Source organism: Ostrinia furnacalis, unplaced genomic scaffold, assembly GCF_004193835.3.
Source record: "Ostrinia furnacalis isolate ACB-3 unplaced genomic scaffold, ASM419383v2 OfSCF0976, whole genome shotgun sequence".
Classification (NCBI taxonomy): Eukaryota; Metazoa; Arthropoda; class Insecta; order Lepidoptera; family Crambidae; genus Ostrinia; species Ostrinia furnacalis.
In genome coordinates this window covers 177,419-202,164 of record NW_021131215.1, presented here as the reverse complement: position 1 = coordinate 202,164, position 24,746 = coordinate 177,419, and the positions used below count along the sequence as shown (strand labels likewise).

The 24,746-nt window shown below is 37.5% G+C and overlaps 1 protein-coding gene across 3 annotated transcripts in view; it reads right to left on the bottom strand.

Annotated features, from left to right (window-relative positions):
- Nucleotides 1–24,746, bottom strand: part of Su(Tpl) (Suppressor of Triplolethal) — a 57,799-nt gene that overhangs the window by 11,106 nt on the left and 21,947 nt on the right. For all 3 annotated transcript variants that reach the window (XM_028301704.1, XM_028301706.1, XM_028301705.1), the window contains exons 3-11: nt 15,370–15,468; nt 12,306–12,457; nt 4,895–5,197; nt 2,673–2,743; nt 2,438–2,594; nt 1,958–2,131; nt 1,234–1,472; nt 384–500; nt 204–294 (exon numbers count right to left, since the gene is read on the bottom strand). In XM_028301704.1, the coding sequence (XP_028157505.1) occupies nt 204–294; nt 384–500; nt 1,234–1,472; nt 1,958–2,131; nt 2,438–2,594; nt 2,673–2,743; nt 4,895–5,197; nt 12,306–12,457; nt 15,370–15,468 (1,403 nt within the window). The remainder of the gene's footprint in view (nt 1–203; nt 295–383; nt 501–1,233; nt 1,473–1,957; nt 2,132–2,437; nt 2,595–2,672; nt 2,744–4,894; nt 5,198–12,305; nt 12,458–15,369; nt 15,469–24,746) is intronic.

The window sequence follows — 24,746 nt, the reverse complement described above, 5'->3', positions numbered from 1 at the left end:
TTAAAATGAATAACTGTTAAGCTTCATGACCGTTTTCACCATCAATCCCTATTTTTTAAGTGAACCCTATGAAAACAAAATTCCAGTTGTGTTACCATAGGTGTCACTTAAAAATTTGGGATTGATAGTGAAAACGGGCTATAGTCTAATTTTACATAATGTATTTAAATGAATAAAATCTACGAAAGGAATAAAAATCTCACCTTTCAATGTCTTCCGGTTCAGTCATTTTTTCGTCAGCGACAGACGACAATTCAGTATTTTCTAAGGGTTCCGTATTTGTGATGTCTTTTACTGTAAAGAAACGCACACATTAGCCACACATACTTTATAAAAGAATAGTAATATATTTACAAAATAGAATACTAGAATAAAATACATACCTGTGATACTAGTTTGCTCTACTATGGGACTATTTCTAAAACCGTTCGCCTTGACAGGACTTGGACACGCGTCCTTGACGGTATTGAAGTTGAGGGTGTATCCATTCTCCTTTTTGCCTAAAACAAGTACAAATACACATAATTAGTATTACGCATTTTATCATTAACTAAACGCGTTGATCGTTAATGTGTAATGGCATTTTGATGACTTGATGCAATTATCGCGGTATATATTCGAACGCACTTGCGTTTTCTTGGATTTAGGAGGAGCTGTCATTATGGTAAGAACCTTTTATTTTTACTTTGGTTATTATTAATTAAGTGGTCATTAATTTACACTTTGATTATTTACTGTGCTGGTTTAAATTTATTAACGAGAATTCGTAACAAACGAGTTATGTGAAATCACGCCATGTGATTTCTTATATTTTTCCTCCTTCTTATTACAAAAGTGGTAGATCTATGTTTACTAGATGATTCATAACATTACGTTTCAATAACACTGTTTTTATTGAACTAGTTCATCTATTATGTAATGTAGTAAGAAAATAGATAAGTTATTTTTATTTAGTATATAGTTTAGTTTAGTAGTTATTTGTTAACATTTTGTTGTATACATATAGAATATTGTTAGATTTGAATAAAAATAATGCTTTTTATTTAGAAACTATATTTAATTATTACATGTAAATTAATTATTTAACTAATCTTTTTTTGTTTAATTTAGATTTTCAATCATAAAACAAGGTTTTAAGTAAGTAATGTTAACATTTTAATAGTATAACGTAGCGAATTTAAATAAAAAAAAAACATACGTAAAAATAAACAAAAGAAAGCATAGGTCACTCACCCGCAGTCCTGTCGTCGTCCTCAGCTGGATGCCTTTCGGGCGCGTGGCGCGTGACTTCCACGGGATTTCTCTCGGGCGCGGCCGGCGGTGACGGCTTCCGGTACTGGGCGGTACGGCTTTTCGCCGGCATTGACGGCACTTCGTCCATGCCGTTGACCGCCGTGTAACCCGTCTGGCAAACGGCCGGTCCGTCTTCCGTGTCGGACGCGTGCCGTTCCCCGGACGATGTCGTCGCGTATCTGTGTACAGGCACAAGGATCTAGATTGTCTGCTTTGGGTTGGGTTGTTGACACCAATAATTTGGAGATACTTTTTGAAAAAATTAGGATTATAATTATGATTATGTAGACAAATAAATACCTAAAAGAGTTCAATTTCTAAACAAAATCTATGGGATAAAATCGCGTTCTGAAAGCTTACAAAAAGTATGCAATCGATTAGTGGTGTCAACTACTCAATTTTGCAGTAAAAAAAGAAATATCCCACACCCATTGATACCTAAAAATGGACAAAATGTTGAAACATTTTCAGGTATCCTTATGAAAGTGACTAGGAATTTTGAGAAAAAAAAAACAGAATCACAAAAAGAGGTGCATTAAAAATAAAATATTTCGACGAATTGAAAACCTCCTCCTTTTTTTTAAGTCGGTTAAAAATGAAAATTAGGGGGACTTAACTAAAAACCAGCCTATGTAAAGTTTCACAGATAAGGGACGTTTCTTACCCGGACGAAGGAGGCGACGGCCGCCTGTAATGGGAGATCCTCTGCTTCTTGGAGGGCAGTTCGTCGGCCGCGCCGTTCACGCTCGGCCTTTTGTTAGCGCTGGGCGACGCACGAGGTGACAGCGAATGGGCCGAATCGCTGCTTAGGGGAGGCGTGAGGTTTTGAGGTTTCCGCCTGTGGTACAACGAAATAAATACTTATTATTATTAGTATTATAAAGATATCAAATCAATTTAATAGTAATGTTCAACTGTTACAATAAAAAAAATTGTCGTTAATTTTCTCTTCAATAAACATGCCAGAAAAATGACTAATCTTTGATTACAAAAATGATTCTACTGGTAAAACTTGACACAAAAAGATACTAATGCTTGCCTTTAGAAAAATATCTAAGTTAAGTCCACAATTTTTAAGAAAATCGGCATATAACGTACTTTTAGAAAAACAATGAAATGAAATGAGATGATGATCGGTACTTACCGTTTGAGCATATGCTTCTCCTCTTCCGAATAGAACGGCCAATCTTCATTGACGTCATTCCATATGTGCCTACGTAAGTGGTAACAGTTGTCCTTCAAAGACCCGATTTGGGGCAGGAGCTTGTTCACCAAACTGCGTTCCTTCTCCTTGATACCCTCTGAAAATAAACCGGCGATTATTTATCAAGTTGAATTTAGAGATAATAAATGTGAAATTCTTTAGAGTGATAACCTACCACTGGTAAGCCTCGCGTAGAGTTCGGGTTTTTTGAAAGGTTTCAACGCTAGTAACTGTATTAGTCTTTCCCTGAAATAGAAAAAGGAGAATTAGTTATTGTTCTACAGTCTACACAATTATAGTCAGGGTTAAAGGTAATGAGCACCCTATCAAATAAAGGCCCTAGTACGATACAACCCATAATTGACTTGCAAAGGGACATAATATTACTTGTGTGTCGCTAAGAAGCTCGTTTTCATACAAACATTTCATAATACTGTGATAGACTGTATGACTTTTGTCAGATGAAAGTATCGGGAATTTTGTTGTGTACCTGAAGACACGTTATCAAGTTGGGTATTAGCGCCGCTTATTATACAAATGATTAAATTTAGCGCTCGATTATTCAGCTGATAAATTGGAAATGATATCTTGACATGAGTTTTAATGAATTTAACTCTGGAATTCTATGAAATTGGACTATTGCAAGTAAGAGCGCAGATGTAATCAGATTTACTAGGTTTATATTTGTTTTACGTCGAAGAATCTACTAGTCGATTTGACTAAGTTATTTCATGCGTATTTTTACCGAATCGCATATCAATCGCGTGGTCGTAAGGCTCTGAATCGCTTGTAAATGCAAATGGCATCGTCACCAAATTCAATACACTAGCATGTAAGTTGACGATTCAACAATAAACATTGACTCCGTTCAACCTGCGTTTTCTTTTCCATTCACAAACCGCGTGTGTCGTGTATGATGTCAATACTGCCGAAGGTCGAACGCTTACCAAAGTATTATCTATTTAAAAAAAGTTACTGGAAACGCGTCTTCAGGACATAATTATGTAGGTGATATTGTCTTGCTAAGCAACCATTTAGTGTATTCGTATTGCGTTATGTAGCACTGAATATAAAACAACAAATTGACGATAAAAATCATATGAAATTCAGTGCAAAAACCTATAAATTAATACAGCACAATAATGTCGATGGCCATGTAAGTATGTGAATGCGAAACCACACTTCCTTCAACGCAAACCACATTATCATATTGGGTTTTAAAGAGATAACAAATCGTTTAAATTCAAACTATTTTCTATGCTATTTACAAACAATTTAGTACCTATTCTATTATTGTAATAGCGGAGAACATTTTAGTCGCATCGAGGATGACTTTTAATACCGACGATATAATGTAATAGCACTTTAGTTTTTATTATTTAACACAATCATAACATTTTACGTCTCTATTTGGTAAAGGTCAAGTCATAACTTGTAATCGGTTTTATCTACTAAGAATAAGTTATAGTAATAAGATAATAATTAGTAAGGATTAAAGTTATTTGTCACTGTTTCGGGCAATTAGATAAGGTCGAAATTCTAATTTACGACCTACCTGAGCGCGATGACGTCACTAAGTCCTAACGAGCTTGATTACAAACGGAGAAAAATTATGTTTTAAAGTATGACAATTTGCGAAATATTTACTTTATATTTATTGATTGAAAATAAAAATAACTAAACATCAAAGATTTCAAACGCAAAGTAAATTTTTTAGAGCGCGGAGCGGCTTGTTGGATTCGATAACTAAGGCCCGCCGCGCACTAAAGCGGAGCGCAAGCGGAGACGAGAAAACAGAACACATTAAAAGAATTTTACTATTTTCGCAAATCAATAAAGTATTTTAATCATCTTAGTAGCCTCGTATCACTGCAAATTATTAATATTGTATTCCTCTGCTACAATAAGTTTTAACCTATTTTAAGTATTTTATAAACATTGGGACAAGACACACAAGTAATAAGTTCAGTTTACTTATTTTTAATTAAATACATTTTCCGTTTCACTAAGAGATAAAATAATTTACAGGTTTATATTGTAATTTCAAGTTTTACTCTTGATATTTACACTTCGCGACTTTTGAGAAAAATGTATACTGAAAAACACACACAATATTTTCATGCAAAATAAGATAGATCTAATTCAGAATATGTACATACCTCACAAACGCCGTTCGTTTTTCACTTATTATGGGTTTATTGATAGGTGCCCCTGGATTACGAAGGCGTTTGATTTGGTTCATTAAACATCTAGACTTGTTTAAAACCATGTTGGCAAGTAAACTGTACGTGTCACTGAGATAGTAAATTTGGACAACCCGAACGGATCCGCGTCCCGATTCAGACTGGCGAGAGTTTAAGGGCGCGTTTAGGGTCTGAACGCTAGAAGAGTACTAACTTTATGGATCGCCTAGTGAGATCCGGGTTGGGTGGAGGCCGCTGCGGTTGATGTTGCTGGTGCGGCTGATGAGTCTGGGGGGGATGAGCGGGCGCGGCAGGTTGTGGGCGGGGCACAGGCGGCGCTACAGCGGGCCTCTCAACCCTTTCGGCTCGCTCCCTCTCCCTCTCTCGCTCGCGCTCTCGTTCCCGTTCGGCTCGGTCGGCAACGAGGCGCGCCGTGGCCGGTGATGAGTATATCTGATGCGCCGATCGCACCTTAACTCGCCCAATGTCCGTTTGATTAGGCTTTATCACGCGGGTGCTGAAATTAAAAAATAAAAATTAGTATGCAATGTAATCAAAACTTATTAGGAATACCAACACTATGAGGGCTACAATAAAACCAGGCTTTCAATAAGGTTAAGTTCAAATTAAAATAATTTCTGCATTAAAACTAAAAACTCAAAAAACCTCATTTATTTCTGTAAATAGGCTTAAAAAAGCACTTTTACACATTCACACATTGATAGAACTAACTCTATAACGCATAAACTCTAAATAATGGCTAATTCGACACCATATAAAGAAGAATTCTAAATAAAGATGCACATACACATAGGAGTTATTTGCAGTATAGTTCCTTAATGCGAGAATAAAGTAATGGTTAAAGATTTAATTTCAAGTGCGTAACATTTATTTATCTATTTAGCCACCCGTATTTACTTTATTTACATAATATACTGTTAATTTCTTTATTCGTATTAGTGTATAAAATAAAATACATACAAAAATATTATGCCAAATGACATTGAAACAATTTGCATTTAAACAAACGCCTCAAAACGAAAAATAAAAAAAGCGGATTACCGCATAGGAAAAATAACGCAAAAAAATCGTTTAAGTATATTACAAATTAAGTTTATATAGTAGTACTAATATTTTATGCGAAAACGTTTTACTACAGTCCGTCACCCATATTCCTCTCTGCATCTCTCCGCTAGTATGCCGCCGGCCTAAGGCTCTATAAATGTAAATGTCAATAAATGTACTATGGTGTAGGAAAACTTAATTTTACAGTACTGGGCTTGAGAATGATTTTATTTATAATATGACTAGGTATTGTAAGATTTGAAGTCAACATAGAAATGGTGATGTTCCATGCAAAATACATGTACTGCAAAGTTTCTTACTAAAACAGATCATAGCAATGGCTCAGTCGATGTAAAAAGAAATGACCACGAACTTCAAATAATAAATATTTCTTTTAAGACTCGAGTGGCATTCTTATTGGCATGTGGTATTTTAACCCTTTACAAAAGAGTCACATTCTTATGAAATACCTTATCAGTAGGTCATTAGGTAGCTCTACCCGTGCGCTAATCTCTATCGTTACACAAAAGCCGCATTTGCAATAAAAAATAATTAGATAATAATTTGTAAACGATTTCAAACAAACGAGGTGAAAGGGTTCAAGTCGATAGGGAACATAACCAAAGAAACAATGAGTAAACACGTTAAGATAACGACCCCTTCTCGTTATCGATTTTATTATACCTGTGGTGGCAAATAGATTGTAAATATTGTAGGATTAAAATATTATAGCTGGAATAGACCTTTGAAGAAGCCGAAATGAGGACAAGAAAAATCATTTTGAGATTTCATTCTCATATTATATTTATTGCAAAGAAAAGATTTAAATATAAAACAACTGAAATGTGTAATAAAGTAGCTAAATATTTTATGAAAACACACTATCCCAGTCACCCGTCCCATAATCGTCTTAGAGATGAACTACACTGCAATGTCCTTTTTTGACACTGACAAGGGGGTCACCATCAATAGCGGATCGCTGGTTCCGACTTTTGCCACGGTGGAAACCATGTAGTTGAACGAAGATGGTGGCGCCCTGCTGTCAATGTCGTCGGTGGGACATTTCAGTGTAGTCTCTATCCGCATCTCTCCGTTAATATGCGGCCGGCCTTAGGCCTTAACATAATAATCAATGAAAAAAATATGAAAAAACTTAATATTATAGTATGTATTGTGCTCGAACATGGTTTTAATTCCAAATAAATGTAATTGTAAAGCAGGAGTGGTGACGTTGCATGTAAATTATAATGTTTAACATTAACATACACTGTTTCTCATTAAAACAGATCATAGCAATCAAATGGCTCAGTCGACGTAAAAAGAAACCACCACGAACTTCAAATAAAGATGTATTATCTTTTAAGATTCTAGTGGCATTCTTATTGGCACGTGTTATTTTAACCCTTTACAAAAGAGTAACATTCCTAAGAATCCCTTATCAGTAGGTCATTAAGTAATTGTGAGAAAACATTAGGTGGCTCTGCCGTGCGCTAATCTCTATTATTACACAAAAGAAAAAATAATCAGCTACTAATTTGTAAACGAGGCAAAGTGAAAGGGTTTAGCCGATAAATACCATATTTTATAGGGAACAAAACAATGAGTAAACACGGCAATTAAGATAACGACCCCTTCTCGATATCAATTTTAGTATACCGTTATACCTGTGGTGGCAAATAGATTGTCACTATTGTGTGACTAAAATATTCTAGATAGAATAGATCTTTGTAAAAGCCGAAATGTGAAAGAGAATGATTTTGAAATAGTGTTGCCGATCGATAGTCGACTATCGATAGTCTATCGATAGTCTATCGATAGTCAAACTATCGCAAGACTATTGATTGGCCTATCGATAGTATCGATACTGTCGATACTATCGATACTATCGATAGCTCAAAACGAGGCAATACTATTGAATATGTGCAATACTATCGATACTATCGATAGTATTGTTGCTCGTGAAGAATAAACTATCGATAGTATCGATACTATCGATAGTATTGTCGCTTTTGAATAAAAAAACTATCAATACTATCGATAGTATCGATACTATCGATTGTTCTAGACTATCGATAGTTTGGCAATTTACAATAGTATCGTTTACAATATTTGGGTATAATAGTCAATAGCCACAACAATAGGGTTATTGGAATACTTGAATTATTTCATATAGTTAACTATAACATTTAATTATATGTTTCCAAAATTGGCAATACATTTTATTTGCCGTACTTAACTAATGCAGGTAGTTTTAAATACAAGTGAGATTATTATTGTTAGTTATTTGTTTAGTTCGTAATTCAAGCGAAACATTTTAAATATTGTAAAAATGAATTTAAACATACCCAATACTATTGCAAATTTACAGACTATCGATAGTCTAGAACAATCGATAGTATTGATAGCTTTTTATTCAAAAGCGACAATACTATCGATAGTATCGATACTATCGATAGTTTATTCTTCACGAGCAACAATACTATCGATAGTATCGATAGTATTGCACATATTCAATAGTATTGCCTCGTTTTGAGCTATCGATAGTATCGATAGTATCGACAGTATCGATACTATCGATAGGCCTATCGATGGAGAAGGCTTTTTCGAATGAAAACTATCGATAGTTTTACTATCGATAGTTCGGCAACACTATTTTGAAATTCCCTTCTCATGCATGATCAATACTTTTAAATGTCGCTATGAATTGGATCATGTATCATTAGTTGATTGACCCTGAAGATGCACTAATAATTGCACAGGTGCTTATTATTATGACAGCTGCAATTGTTTTTATTTGAATATACGGATGTAACATTTAACTGGCCGAGTCTGTGCATTATTCTCTGCATTTCTTCCAATCCAATGTCAGTTTATATTGCAGGTCTTTTTCATCGCGAATCGTGCTCATAAGATAAGAAAGTTATTAAACACTTGAATTGCTTGATTGTTTGACCCGTATACTTGAACAATGTAAAGATAATATGGTTCTCCTTGTAAGTAGTATCCACGTAGGACTTGAACATGTCTTTTGTTTAATTAATTTGTTTGCATTACATAGGGATTTCCGAAACGTGGCCTCTCGCTATAGGCCTTTTACAGCTAAGTCCAAAGTTGCACAGCGTGCTATGGAGAGGGCTATGCTCGGTGTTTCTTTTCGAGATCGAATCAGAAATTAGGAGATCCGTAAACGAACTAAAGTCGCTGACATAGCCCGACGGTTTAGTAAGCTGAAGTGGCAATGAGCAGGGCACATAGTACGCAGAACTGACGGCCGATGGATGGGGCAGCAAGGTTCTGGAATGAAGGCCGCGTACCGGAAAACGCAGCGTGGGACTTCCACCCACAAGGTGGACCGACGACCAGGTAGCAGGAAGGCACTGGATGCAGGCCGCTACCAACGTGCGATGTGGAAGTCATTGTGGGAGGCCTATATTCAGCAGTGGACGTCCTATGGCTGAAATGATGACATAGGGATTTCACTTTGATTTTACCGAGACAAACTTGACCTTCATTGGTTGGGTTTTTATTGGCGGTCAAGCTGTAGATCCTGGCTATACATGAGTTGCAGCGGTGGGAACGAAAGGTGGGAATAGTCCCGAGATCTTAGGCCAGTTCTATGTTTTAGAATGTTTCCTTGAAAATACAATCATAATCATCAGCGTTGTCTGCAGTGACTCCTAGGGTTGACTCACGTCAATCAAAGGTAATCGGTATAACTCCGCCTGTTTTAATCTATCCTTATGTCACATCGGATGCATATTACAGCGTCATAATTATGTAGGTAATGGCCTCGGCCAAGTTCTTGAAATAAATGCTTCAACTTTTTTGATTCTAAAGCGATTTCATTTGTACACCATAACAAGTGCTTGATGCAAAATATGTTTGAACTTAAAATCATTTTCCTTCATACAACTAGCCGATCTACGCGTTAATGGTCTTTCTGGTATGTATATGAAACTTTAACAAACTACCTACTTGCGCTTCGCAAATATTTGCTAAATAGTTTACTGCGATGCTAGTATTAAATTGCAGATCATATATCAACTGTTTACGGCCATATTTGCAGTTCATGCAGAATATTGCAATTGGAAGCAGGAAATTCCAATACTAGTTCCTTGTAAAAGGACAATATTATCCCAACTAATATTATAAATGCGAAAGTAACTCTGTCTGTCTGTCTGTCTGTTACGCTTTCCCGCTTAAACCTCGCAACCGATTTTGATGAAATTTGGCATAGAGATATTTTGAGTCCCGGGAAAGAACATAGGATAGTTTTTATCCCGGTTTTTGAAACAGGGACGCGCGCGATAAAGTTTTTCTGTGACAGACAAAATTCCACGCGGGCGAAGCCGCGGGCGGAAAGCTAGTGTATTATAATTTCACTAGCGGCCGCCCGCGACTTCGTACGCGTGGACCTCGTTTTACCCCCGTTAGATATCAAGTTGATAGATGGCGTTTCACAGTTTCCCCCGCACGGACGTCAAAAACAGTAGTTTGTCCAGCGCTGTAAATTTTAACCTGGAATGTTATCAACCGAGAGACTGGTAAACTAAAACCAAGAGATAATGACTTTTCTCTCAAAGTTCACGACAATTTGATATCTGCAGATAAAGATGTAGCGGAAGTTTTTAACAAATTTTTTGTTAATATAGCTTCAGCAACAACTGCCAACTTAAAGTCATCTCCCTCCGAGGCTGAAGAAATATTGAAAACCCACGTGACACCCTGTGACTCGCACTTCTCTTTTAAACATATTACTCCATTAGATATCACTAAAACTTTTAATCTTTTAAATGTAAAGAGTACAACTGATATCTGGGGCATCTCTGTCAAGATAGTCAAACACATTATTGATATAATTTCCCCACAGTTAGCGATAATATTCAATAATTGCATAGAGAAGGGAATCTTCCCCGACCTCATGAAACACAGTAGACTAATGCCATTATTTAAGTTTGGTAGCAAAACCGACCCTGGCAATTATAGACCCATTTCTATCTTGCCAGCTTTGAGCAAGATTTTTGAAAAAATCATACAGGAGCAACTTATGATTCACTTTGGCTCTAATAAACTATTTCATAGTGAACAATATGGTTTTACCAAGGGTCGTTCCACCACCGATGCCGGGGTTGCACTACTTAAACATATCTTCGAGGCTTGGGAGAATTCTCAAAATGCACTAGGGGTCTTCTGTGATCTCTCAAAAGCTTTTGACTGCGTAGAATGTAAGTCTAGATATTAGCACGTCACTACCTTGTTTAATATACCACGCAATTTTGTATACCCATTCTTATAAGATACACTATACAAGAATGCATGGTAAATTCAGTGAACTGCTCCTGAATCGAATGTACCTACTACTGCTATTTCTATTTATTTATATTAACCGGCAGACAGTGGTGACTGAGTTTGTTGCGGCGCTTCTTCTCAGCACTTGCCAAATGTTGGTCTCGAAGCGCTGGTAGGGTAAAAAGATTATGAGACATGTAGAGGCTCCTTAAGAGCAAAATGACGATTTGTAAGAACTATTTATTAGTCTAAACAAATAAAGAAATTTTGACTTTGACTTTGACTTTGAACCAATGACGATAGATGGCGCTTTTTAGAGTTTTTAGACACGTCTTATTTATTTATTGAAATTTATTTGTCACATGTCGTCATAAATTATAGCCTATATGTTAATCTGGGTTATAAACAATAATACTGTAAAGTTTCAACAAAATCCGTTCAGTAGTTTTTGCGTGAAAGAGTAACAAACATCCAGACATCATGACATCCAGACATCCAAACTTTCGCCTTTATAATATTAGTAGGATTCGATTCAAAAGAAAATGTTTCATTAAGGAAAGTGTGTACCATTGACGTTAAACTGACAATTGCCTTGTCGTGAACACAATAATCTAAATTCTATTTATATTCGCTTTTTAAAAGAAACATTAAACTAGTTTTCGTACAAGTCACCTTGGTAAAGTATTGGACAAAGGGCACTACCCTGTGAGGGACCTGTGCGCCATATACCTTTCCTATCTTGCGCAAGTTACGTTGGTAGAGTATTGGTTCAAAGAGACTACCCTGGGGGATGCCTGTACCAGATTATCTCACCATTTGCTCTGTTTTGAAGCGATTATCCTCGCCATATTATTATGGTCCTTGGTCAAAGTCAAAGTTATTATTTGCAAAGGTCGCCTCGTACTAGTCGTTTTTCGCGTGCATACGTATGCATTCGTATAGGTAACGTATTGGACAAATGGGACTATCCTGTTAGAGACCTATGCAAGACTTGAATCTCCATTTTTACATGTTAAGTATTGGTCCAAATAGACTACCCTGCGGGACGCCTGCGCGAGTTTCCTTTAACTAAGTTATTTTGGTAGAGTTTTGGCCCAAAGAGACTACCCTGCGAGACGCCTGCACGAGTTCCTTTAATTAAGTTATCTTGGTAGAATTTTGGTCCAAAGAGTACGGGACGTCTGTACAAGTTTTCTTTAAAACTAAGTTATCTTGATAGAGTTTTGGCCCAAAGACACTACCTTGCGGGACGCCTGGTTAGTATAGCTCACCATTTGCTCTGCTCCGCAGCGACTGTCCTCGCCATACGGTCCTTGGTCGCCTCGTACGAGTCGTCTTTCGCGTGCACGCGCATCCTTCGCGGCAGCGGCCCGCACGACTCCAGCCGCCGCGCGCCGCCACTCCTGACGCATTCGAACGAACCCTGGAAACGCAAATTGTTCATTAGTTTCAGATTTACATTTAAAGAGGCTTCGTACTACGTCCTACCCGAATCCGATTTGGATTCATCATTTAAAAATTTTGAATTCTTATGGTATAATGACAGAAAAAGTAGGTGGCTACGGGAGTTTTGTGTGATAAATCTACAGTGTCCAGATATGTTGGGGCAATTTGTTTGTCTAAAAACTAGCCTAATCTAAGTTATATGCAGGGAGCATCTGACAACAAGGGGCTGCTGGATTAAAAATATAGTTATTGTCAATTACATTGTATGTCTGATATTGAGGTCATAATTAGTGCTATCTCGAAATGTATAAATAGTTATTATAACTCTTCAGCAGCACGCGCTATACAGATAATTGTCGATGGTATTGAAATTCACTGGACTACTGTTAACATTTCAAAAAATTCTAAAGATGAGGACGATATTTTGAATAAGCGACAAGCAAAAAATTTTGGTTGAGATCATAGGTTTACATTGACCTTCTTTACTTTGACCTAGCACATTATCTGCGTAATATTTGTATCTTATTCGTGTGTATCATGATAATAAAACAAAGCAACATCTTGAATTTAATAATACTACTTAGACTTGTATTCTCGGGCCAGCTGGTTTCCTTGTTCGAAATTAGAATAAAAAAGATGTGAGTTTTATTCTTGTTTTAGAATCAAATTATGTAAAAGCTCCTAGCAAGAGATAAAATAAAGTACCGTGAAATCGGTTACGTCATGTCACAAGCAAAATACTTTATTCCAGTATTACAAATATCCAAATCCCGTTCGCAGAATACGTGGGAGGAGGGCAGGTGAGAGTTTACGCCCACGGTGTAATCATTTATGGGCGAAATATGACTCTTTTAAGAGAAAATCTTATTGTATTGTCGACAAGGTGCAAGCTGGTGGTATTGCGACAAAAAAGCCAACATTTATTTTGTTGGAGACACACTCAGATAACGGTGTAATTTTTAATACGAGAAGGAATTAACATAATATTGATGGTTTGGAATTTTATTTTTCTTAGCCCACGGCTTCCGTTATCTGTGGAGCCCAGTTGCAACTATCGTCGCAATACGGGCGTGTGTTTTGGGCGTCAGCTGACTCCACCTAATCGAAGTATTCAGGCCGTAGTCCGAGACTTCCATACATAAGTTTGCTCTGACGAATTTGTCGGCCACAAGTTATCCACTGTGACCGTTTCGCGACCCACAAAACCATGCGAGCGCGCGCACGCGCCATGATGGTACTTACTATAAATAATATTAATATCATGCATCCGCCAACTTATCATCAGCCAGTGCTGTTGACAAAGTCTTAACAGATCGTCTAATGCGTTATCTTATTTCAAACTACTTTACTCTAGATCATTGCGGCAGGTGCCAACATTGCCAACTACTTCTCATATTTTTACCATTATTATGACAATATTGCCAGTTCGAAATATATAATTTACACTGTCACACTAATTTCTCGAGTAAACGAGTAATTTAGAAGCACAATAACATAATGACAGGAAGTTTTTCATGGTACAATTTATTATTTTTCAGATCAATAAAGAGCGAAAAGCGAACATAGTAAATTTTATAGAGCAGTATAACGATGATTTAATACTGATTAATGTTACTTGAGTGACATACATGTCGTTGACGTATTTTAATCTTTAACGCATGCTTGGAATATTAAAAATGTTGCTAAGCAAAACAATATTTATGAAGCAAACGCGATATTCAGCGATATCAAATAACAATTACGATTCGATATCCAGTTGCAAAGTAACAATACTTTTTTAATTAAGAATATTGGTAGAATTACTTAGTTACATTATCTGTTGACTATGTCAGAATCAGATGCTGACGTTTAAGGCATATTATAATGTTCACTTGAACAAACATTGGTCACGTGTTGTATATCATCAAAACTTTAGTTATGTAGTTAACAACAAAAATAGCTGTGTTGCTGTTGCTACTCGAAGTAAATAAGTATTTATCTCGATGCCTAAAAACACAGATATACTGTCATTTCAACTAGTACTTATCGCCTGTTACTAACCTTGAGATTTTAATGTCAATGTTTACTCACTACTCGCAAACATAAATGCGATCTTGAAAAGCATAATCGAAGAGAAGAAATAAAGCCGGAGGATGATTTGATAATGGTTTGAAGACATGGAAGTAAATTATAATCCATTCAAAGAACAATAAATTGTGAAAGCAATTTAAAGATTTTAAAATTATTTTTTTCTTGCCTTGAAGTGTGTTTTACAGATTGGACTCATAAATGCATGGAATAGGAATGTTATACATTATTGTGGACTTACACTTTTGATTGCCGTAATAATATGGAAAAGAACAATCTATGTGACGGATCTGTTTAGTTACACCATAGGTATGGGATAATTGAAATAGAATATTTTGCTCTTGCCTAGTGTTGAGACTTAGCACAATATGCTTTAGATTTTTGCTAACCTACTTCTTTATATTAAGAAAAAGCCTAATTTATTTCATACTAAAAATATTTCACATGCTTTTAGATTTGAGATACTTATTCGGAACTTCCGCAGGGCTCTACAATTTATATCAATGAGTTTGATTTGATTTACAAGCATATTTATTGCGTCAATATTGCACTAATTGGCGTAGTGACGAAAGAAAGGGCAGTCGATTAATTAACTATGAAACAATGTCAATATCTGCATGTTAATACCCGTACAACGGTATCAACTATGATTACTGATCAAGGTAACAGTATCTTTTACGGTGTACCTACACAAGAGGAAAATTGTTGAGTCTATCTTTAATAAGCGCTCTTTTCAATTACATCGGCCTAATTAGAAGCAGCGATAATTTAAGCGGATTGCAAGAAGGAATTTGTCGGAATTGCGGCAATTGTTCCATTTACCTGTGGACCCTCCATTTCTGCATTGCTATTGACGCTGAAGTGAAACGTAGCCTCTCCCGCTGACCCATTGCCACTGGCAGGAGCCGGAATCGAGATTTTCTGAAAATACAAAACGATAACTGGTTAGAGAGGAACAAAACAAACATTAATAAGATTATCATGCTATTAGCGCTGATTTTTACGGCTTCGTCGTGTTCGTATGCGTATGCCTGTTTATTCTCATACGAATTTCCTATTATTGTACGAACTCACGTGCCAACTATTTAGTGCCAGTAAAAAGACAATGTTAAGTCGAAATCCAGTGTAGTAAAATTTTAATTGTTTGCATTTCAATTGCAGATAATGAGGTGTTGGTGCCGTTTTGTCGGTTCTGCATTACACATACACATTGGAGCATTGCAAAACGATTGCTTTCATGTAAAATATACTGGTATATTGTTTAATTTGAAAAGTTCTACCCTACAACGAGTTCGAGCATCGCGTGACGTAAAACGGTGACAATATCTGCGTCAAACCGGAACCACTCTGATAACAGATGCGTCCATTAAGTAGGAAGAGGCAGCTACGAAAACAGGGCACATGGACAATGTTTATAAAACGTAACATCGTTAAAAGAAGCATATGAATAATAAATAGAGAATCCTCTACGTAGAGTATGGGATGTAGAGTTCCGACGTGGGAAGCCTGGCAAGAGTTCACGCGATTTCTAAGTGAATCATACCAATAGTTCAGTGCAACTACTGTGCGTAGAATTACAATAATAACAGATTATTTTGCAGCTGGTGAAAAACGGGGAGACTCCTACGAGAAACCTGCGTTTAGACTGGCAGCGCCAAATAAGGGTATCCTGTCGGCAACATGCAGTAAGTACGCGAATGTAACTGTGTGGGTATTGCGTGTACTCAAGTGAGCAATTACTTTCATCGGCTGGAATGGCAACGTCGCGGCTGCACAAGTGCTGTTCAACGCTGAACGAACGCGAGCAGATCATACCGTTTCACCGTCATGCGACTACACTGTATATTATAAAGTTACAAATTTAGAAAACAAGAGAACAGATTCACGGAATCCGTTTATTGAGGTCATTGGGAGTACCGGCTTCGCGGTTCGATGCTCAGTGCCAGAAACAGAAAAAGTGGTAATTTCGTTTCGTTTGTAAGATCAATTTTGTTAAGGTTTAAACTGGTATTATATTTTCTAGAAACTGCAGAAACTTTTTTAAGATTCATTGTCAGATTTGAGCATAAGATATCTTATCGAAAGTCGTCCACATAGCGCTGAGAATTCTACATTGTCATCTATGTTCTTTTTTTTGTGAAAGGCCGGCATTCGGCATTACGTGAAAAAAGAATATAAAATGAGAATGGTCTAGCTAGTAAATCCAGTGCTTTTATGAAGACAATAAAAGAGCATAGTAAGGTCGTCAGTCCAGGCATATCTCATTTGGTGACGCGCACGTCGCACACCTACATGCGTGGCCGCGAGTCGCTTTAAGGTCGCGGCTGACGATATGTGCCAGCACCACAATGCCAGGCAATTAACCTATTAAAGAGTGCGCTGCGAAGCGGAGACTGGTGGAGCAATAACCCGGCAAGTCCCGCCGCTAACGTGTTAGCCGATACTCGGAACACACGTTACGCAACCCTGCTCTTCCTGTGGGGGATGACTATGACTATTGCATGCTCAATAGCATCGCATAGCATTGAACTTGACATTGAACGTCTATCGCGGAAATTGAGCGAACTAAAAGTCATTTTCCAAATAAAGCCAAGTGTTCTGCTGCCTATTTTAAATATGATATCTTACAATATACGTATTACTTGTTTTCGTAGAAGTCGATTTGCACAAAAACGTTAATAGCGCCAATAATACAACAAAGCTGTGACGTCTATCAGTACGCGAGTCAAGTTTGATAAACAACGAAGGCATAAAGTATAATATGGAATTATGGATCTAATGAGGAAAAAACCCGCTACCAACGGAGCTCACGGAACGCGCGGGGGAGCGCGGGGCGCGGCTTTCTCTGCGGCAGCGACGGCCGATATAAAGTGCGCCTCGCGATGGAACACTTCGGCATTCGGTGAACAGCCGTCTGGCCCGCATCATCCAGCTCTCATGGCTTCTTTCATTGTTTGGTTTGCTGCTTGTTTATTGTTTTGAAATTGTCACTAATACAATAACACACATGATCACTTATCCTATTTAAAGGTAATGACTCCGATGCATCTGCATTCTGCAGATTATGCATTTCAAGGTCGTCAGATTTATTGTTTGTCTTCACGTGAAGGTCGCACTGTACGCCTCAGTTGGACCGGAAAACACGAGGAAATTCATCATCCGTTTTTCAAGGCATTATTCGAATGCCACTTTGTCGATTAATTCCTAGACACCATATCTGAATACGTGACAGCCGTATCAGTAGCTGTTGTGGTTACGTCATCGTTTACGTGTACAGGAGGATTTTCAGTTTTTAGTTTCGATTTAGTGGGAGTGATTTCATTATTGTTTATTGCCCGTCGTGCGCAGCGACTGGCTTTTGTTGGTTACCTAATTTCACAGCAAGCAAGCGGTACACGAAGTTGCAAAGTGAGAGGCCGTCACAACCGGTCCGTTCGGCTCACTCGACCGAGAGATATACAGGCAACGAACACATATCTAAGTCGTAGGCTTGGGTTGTTAACTCGATGCTCGGCGTATGTAAGTAGAACTAATAAGTTCCGTTTGGTTACTGAGAAACTGTTTGATTGCCTTCATGATGGTATTACAAACGGGACAAACCCGGACGCAAAATGCGATCGTGCGCCCCAACCTCGAATTAACGTGTTGTATCTTATTGACGCAACACCGCGGAGGTGGCACAGGTCGTGCGAGGCAAATTGATCTTTATACATAGAGTGCCGTGAATACATTACGGAGTATCCATGTGTTGGCATACGTCAGCCAGCAGTCGACGATAATAAATGGATCGCTTCAACGCGAATCGTAGCGGGAAATCCACGCGACCGGGTTGTGATCGCTGCCACTATGTTAATTGGTTACCGGCTTGATATTTTATACAAGATAATACATATTGACAATAATTGTAATGAAGTTGTTTACAGTTCAACCTTCAACTTTGGATATAAGGATACAACGAAGCAGTTGCAACAGTCACAAAGAACAAAGCCAAGTGAACAATGAGATTGCAAAAGAATATGATATCAAAGAAATGCCAAAGAAGTCAAGTTTCAATTCAGGGGAATTACTTTTTAGTGGAAACCCAATAGCGGGATATACCAGGATACTAATTATTTTAATATTTCAGAAAATATAACTGGCTTCTTATATTCCACCTAGTCTCTGTGGAAATGTTGATTGTTAATTCGATTTCTTTCAAATGTCTCAACATTTTAACTTCTATCAAATCATTAACAAACAATCAAGACGTTAACTGTAATAAATAAGTCAATTCGTTTTCCATTTTGAAATAATCGTTAAGATCTTGCAATTTCTTGGAAAATTATGAAACTCGAGATTGAAATAAGGCAACAATGTCATCATAAAGTACAATCGTCGACATGTTGAAACCAAATAGATAAGGCTCAGTTATCTATTGTTTTAAAAACAACATTTCATGTAAATTACTTTTTCTTTCATTATAATTTAATGAAGAAATTCAACGTGAGAAATGAGGTTATTTTGCTAGACAAATGAACATTAACGTCCATACAGTCGACATGTTTATAAACAATGTAAGACTGTTTAATCAACATCTTTACCATTTCAACAACTTAAGTGTCTTTTGAAAATAGTAAGTGAATAAGAGAAGAAGGAGATGAACAGAATTTGGCGATAGGTTCGCGGAAGAAATGATTCTAACACAATTTACTAACGGTAATAGTCACTTTCATCGCAGCACATTTAAAGGCGAAGTGAGTGGCCAGTTATTCGTGAGGTTTCTACGATACTATTTGCATATTCGCCGACTTTCTAATGGACGATGCGGCTCTTGTCGCAATCGTCGGCAGCGGTGAGGTAACACCGATTCATTTAATTATATGTATATGTAGAAAAAACAGTATTCAAGTCTCGCGCATTGTTGCAAAGGTGCACTCGTGTGCGCCCGCCTTACTTGGGTTTTTTCTCATGCCCGCAGCTCTCCGATTGGTCAAAGCAACTCTCATTAAAAAGTCGTACTGGAACCAGAATGCCTTGCTTTAAATGTTTCATCGTTCCATTACGTTTCCAACAAAATAACCGAACCACGCAAAACCATTCACCTAGAGTATACAAGTTTAGTAATTACAGCCGATGCAATTTTCTTTCCATTAGCGCACACCTGGTTCAGAGACTTGCGAAAATATCTAACGACCAATCACGCTTGTAGTCATGTCAACAAATATTTTCTGCGTACTAAAGATTTTCTATCCCGGTGAATGAACTGTCGTACTATGTTAATTTATATTTTTCATGTGACAAAACAATTAGTGATTAGATTACTGAAATCAGTCCATACGCCATTCGAACCATGATAAGAGTTTCCGTTGATAAATAAGGTGCTACATCAAATAATCGATTAACACAATTAAATTTGGGAATTATCTGAAAGGCACCTGCGAATGACAATAAGAAACGTGTATTGTTTGCTTTGTTGCTTGTACCGCGAGCATTGGTTGGGTGGGTCACCGCAAGGATCCATTCTGGTGCCGTTCTCCTTCGCGGCCGCTCGCGACCTTCCGTGGGAGGAGGGGCGCCTCTCACCGACAACGTGACGGCAACTGCGGCCTTACATTGCGAGGCTGTATCGAAACTTCTACGTAACGAAGCTCTTTCCAACGCTGGTTACTCAACGCCCGATAGGAGTTCCGTCGATATGTACATACCTGCCTCAGCATAACCACTAACAGATCACGTGAACTCCTTGCGTAACCAATATTGCAGGCACACCTTTTGATACAACGTGAAATACATAGAAATCTTTCATTATTGAGACATTTAATAATGGTGTAACTACTATTTGATGTTGCGAAAACGAACACCTCCGGTTCGATTTCGATGACTAAGGTAGTTTTAAATTACAAGTTTGTAGGCTAACAATATTAGTCCAAATAAAAGCAGAAGCAGTTATTGTTGTAAGTATAATGAGGATGAAAAATGATTATGAATTTTAGCTGCTTGATGATCAACTATCAAAAGACCGGTAAGTAAAAGTCGAATGGATGTTCTCACTACAGACAGTCAAACCGCCATTGTGCATTCACTCGAGTCACTTTTACTAACTAACCGACAAATAACAATTCCATTGTTACGTGTACGCATTAAAATAAAACATTAAATTGATTTCGCACTAGGTAGCAAGTGAAATAATATGGAGGAAAACAGTAAATTAAAGAGCTGGCATTCAAAACAAAAACAGCTCAAGTTTATTCTAAATCATGTGCTAAATTACATCCATAACAGACAGTAAAGTCCGTAGTTGATAGGAAACGGGGCCACGAAAAGTGGCGTAGTAACAAGAGGGGATTGACCGAGGCTAGTATTTCCCCAGGGAGCCAAGCGCGACTGAAAAGAGGCTTTATGAGGGACGTGTCCCATGAAATCTGCGAACATATACCCTTATCACAGTGTATTACGGATTGTAATGGAGTGAACGTAAATATTTTTATTACGCAATGGATCTTGGCTATCTTATTATCCTATTTAGGATACAAAGTTACTAAACCCTAATACGATCACAGTCAGATTTCCAAAAACTATGGAGCATAAATTCGTGCGCTAAAATTGATGCAACTGATTCATCGCGTATTTTCAACATTGGTTTGGTTCCCGTTATAGCATACGTTTGTATTATAATTAGACGCGTTGTGTTGAATTGAAACCAAAATTGTCATTGATATGATACAGGAGGTATAGCAACGCCGCCAGCAGACAATGTCGCAAGTATTTAGATCAAGGTGCGAAACACGCGCTCGAGAGTCGAGATCGGATCCGTGGAATTTTTGCCGAAGATCACGCTCGTGCTCGCGTAGTAGAAGCGCATAAATTTACTGCCAATCTGATGCGGGATGGTCTCCACTGCATTAGTTCGCTAGAAATTGTTCCCTTCTAGGTATTCAATGTATTTGGGAAACTACAAATGGAAAATATAATAAGTTTCAAAATTCATTATTTTAGGTTTAATTTTTTTTGTTCAGTAGTAGCGTCATCATCATAATGTTAATAGATATCAACAAAATGAAAAGCAAATACCCATGCAAAGTACGAAGGCTTCACATAACAATCAACAAGTGGTAGATATTAGGGGTAGAGAAATGAGGGAAGCTTTTTCCCGTATCTGTGTGGGTGAAGATGGGTCATGAATGCTGGATTGAAAACAATCAAGTAGCGTAGACACGGCGCCGACGCGACGTGACGCCAGCCACGCCTTCGTCGCTACGAGCTTATATTACGTCTGGGTACAACACAATTACTGATGTTAGGGGAAGGCAAAATCTAACACCAATCTACATAAGATAACTAGAAGATACAGTTAAGTAGAGAGTTCAATATTTACAACATACTTTTATTGCCTTTGATTGTTTCTCTTCGTAAAATAAACTAGATTGTGTTACTGATATTATGAGAACCGGCAAGGTAAAAACAAAAGATTTGCGCCGAGAGAGTTGAGCACATACAAATGCTATAATAAAATAAATTATAGGCTATAATTCAGTAGACATACGTGATCTTTGAATGAAATGAAATAACTAGTTCAACGTTGATATCAATTGATTTGTCGTTGGAAGGAAATCAGTAGGAAATGAATCTCAGAAGTGTATAAGAACAAAATAGCATTGGCCTTTCTCCAACAAAGCGGAAGATAACACAATTGAGCGTCACTCTGGGATATGTTGATATCGAGCTACATCAATACGTGTCAATGTAAGTTGGTAAATAAATTTGCCGTCTGCCAATGATAGTCACCGCGAACGTTCCTCGGCCAAAGCAAATAGCAGTGGCGCACTACACACACAATAAAGCAGACAAATCGACTGCGAAACCATTCTCGGTGGCTGAATTCAATATGCCATCGCGCCGCGGTGTAGGTGCGCCGTATTATTGTTTCCAAGCGGATATTTCAGCGAGGCTTAAAAGATTTAACATCATAGTTTTTTACCGATTATAAAATAGTAGCGAGCGTGTTAATATGACGGCTGTTGTTAAATTAAGTAATGGGTCAAAGGTTGGTTGTTTCAGTTTAGGGATTCGAAGCGATTACTAGTACTTGTAGAGTCAATAGGTCACACGGTGATTGCATGTCGTTGGCATTCATAAATCCAAGCTATGCACTCGATGTTACTGATTACTTGACCCCCTTATATTTCTTGTGAACTACGTTTTCCTAACCTAACATTACTCCATTCAGGAAGTTTGATTTTTCAATAAGTTGAAGGTATGAAGTTATCTCGTACAGGCAATTTGAACCAGCTTGTAAATAATTTCACTCTCGACAAACATAACCGTTCACTTTTGTGTTTGAATATGTTTAGGTCATACAGTGATCGCCAAGAAATGTAGCTACGCGTTCCATCACTGACGTTATTGGCCAAAGTTGGTATAAAAATCCGAATGCGGAAATGAGAAAATAATTCATGGAAATTTGAGTAGGTATTACTCGATAAGACATCGTTTCTTTAGTTCATAAGACTAAGGAAAGAATGCTAAGAATAGATTCAAAATTCTATCATTGGTTCAAATCAAAAAGGGCCATTGTTATCTGAAGTGAGAAAACTTGCGAACATGACGCAATCTCACACGCTGCAAAGAGTACGAAAAAAATCTGTTGATAATATAATTGGACATGCGCCGTAGGAAATTGACCAAGACGGGTGTGGTATAGATGCCACGTAACTGTTATTCTGTAGTTCAGCTAATAAGATTTGTTGTATAACGGGCGTCACAAACTTACGATACGGAGCGGCAGCTCGGCAGGGCGAAAACAATTGTGAGCCGGACCGGTTCCTAGCTTATTCTGTAATGTATTGAACTGATTTAGATATGCCACCCCATAATTTATCATGCTGCAGCCTAGCTCCGGCAGGTATAGATAGATGATGGTAAAAAGTAGATTTTTTTTCGAATAGTCGTGTGGGTATGTCCAATAATGTCCATATCCGAGACCGATAGGTTGTTTATAAAGTTTTGAGCAATGCAACAGCATTTTCAAGTTTATCTCTAATTTTATTCTTCATTTTTATGTTAAACTAGCTTTCCGCCCGCGGCTTCGCCCGCGTGGAATTTTGTCTGTCACAGAAAAACTTTATCGCGCGCGTCCCTGTTTCAAAAACCGGGATAAAAACTATCCTATGTTCTTTCCCGGGACTCAAACTATCTCTATGCCAAATTTCATCAAAATCGGTTGCGAGGTTTAAGCGGGAAAGCGTAACAGACAGACAGACAGACAGACAGACAGACAGACAGAGTTACTTTCGCATTTATAATATTAGTTGGGATTGGGATTAATTTAATGGAAACAAAACGTAAATGAAATCTTTTCTAAACAATTTCAGCATAAATTTATAGAGATCGTATTCTATGTCGTATCGTATGACAGATTATCAAACTTTTATCCTTATTAGTAAGCCGTTTCATAATGTAGGTCAAGTTGAGAAAGGACATTTTGCATGTTATGCCTACGATTTTAAAATTTAATGTAGTTTTCATTGATAGTGGTGTCAAGTTCGATTTGGAAACCAGTTCCATGAACATTGAAGTATCATTTGCCAGAACAGCTGAAGTTCAGTCAGACAGAATAGTGCCGCTGGCGAGAGGTAACTTTTACCTGAGTTGCGTAACTCCTGCCAGGCACAATTTATTATCGGCTCCATTCCGAGCTTTCGTATAAGCCAGTGCAGCGTATACAGTTCTGTCTACTTGTCCTTTTTACATCGGAACCCGGATATTGTTTGCCTATCCATACCCCAAATCTAGAACCCGGTCCGATTGTTGGGACAGCAGTAATTAAACTTTTTCATTAAAATCCACACGCCCCATTGAAGTGAAAGCTGCTGTGACTGTGACGGAATCGAATGTTGTTATTTATTTGCTTTTTGGGACTTGCCAATTTTGATCTAGCAACACCGTTAGACACAATACCTTTTGGAGTGACAGCTCATGATCGTTGTGTAATCACAGATGTTAGTTTTTTTAAACCTTGTATCTTTTGATTAATTGTGCAAAAAGGTTAGACGGCTAGTTAAACTTCCAAAACATTACGTTACTTCCAAAACACATAAATTATGAGTTTTATAAAATGTAGACATTATCATTTTTGTTTTTTAATTTCTTTCTATTAATGAAGAGCATAAAATATTGCGATACTTAAATGATAAATCTTTACTTTTAAAACATAACCTTTC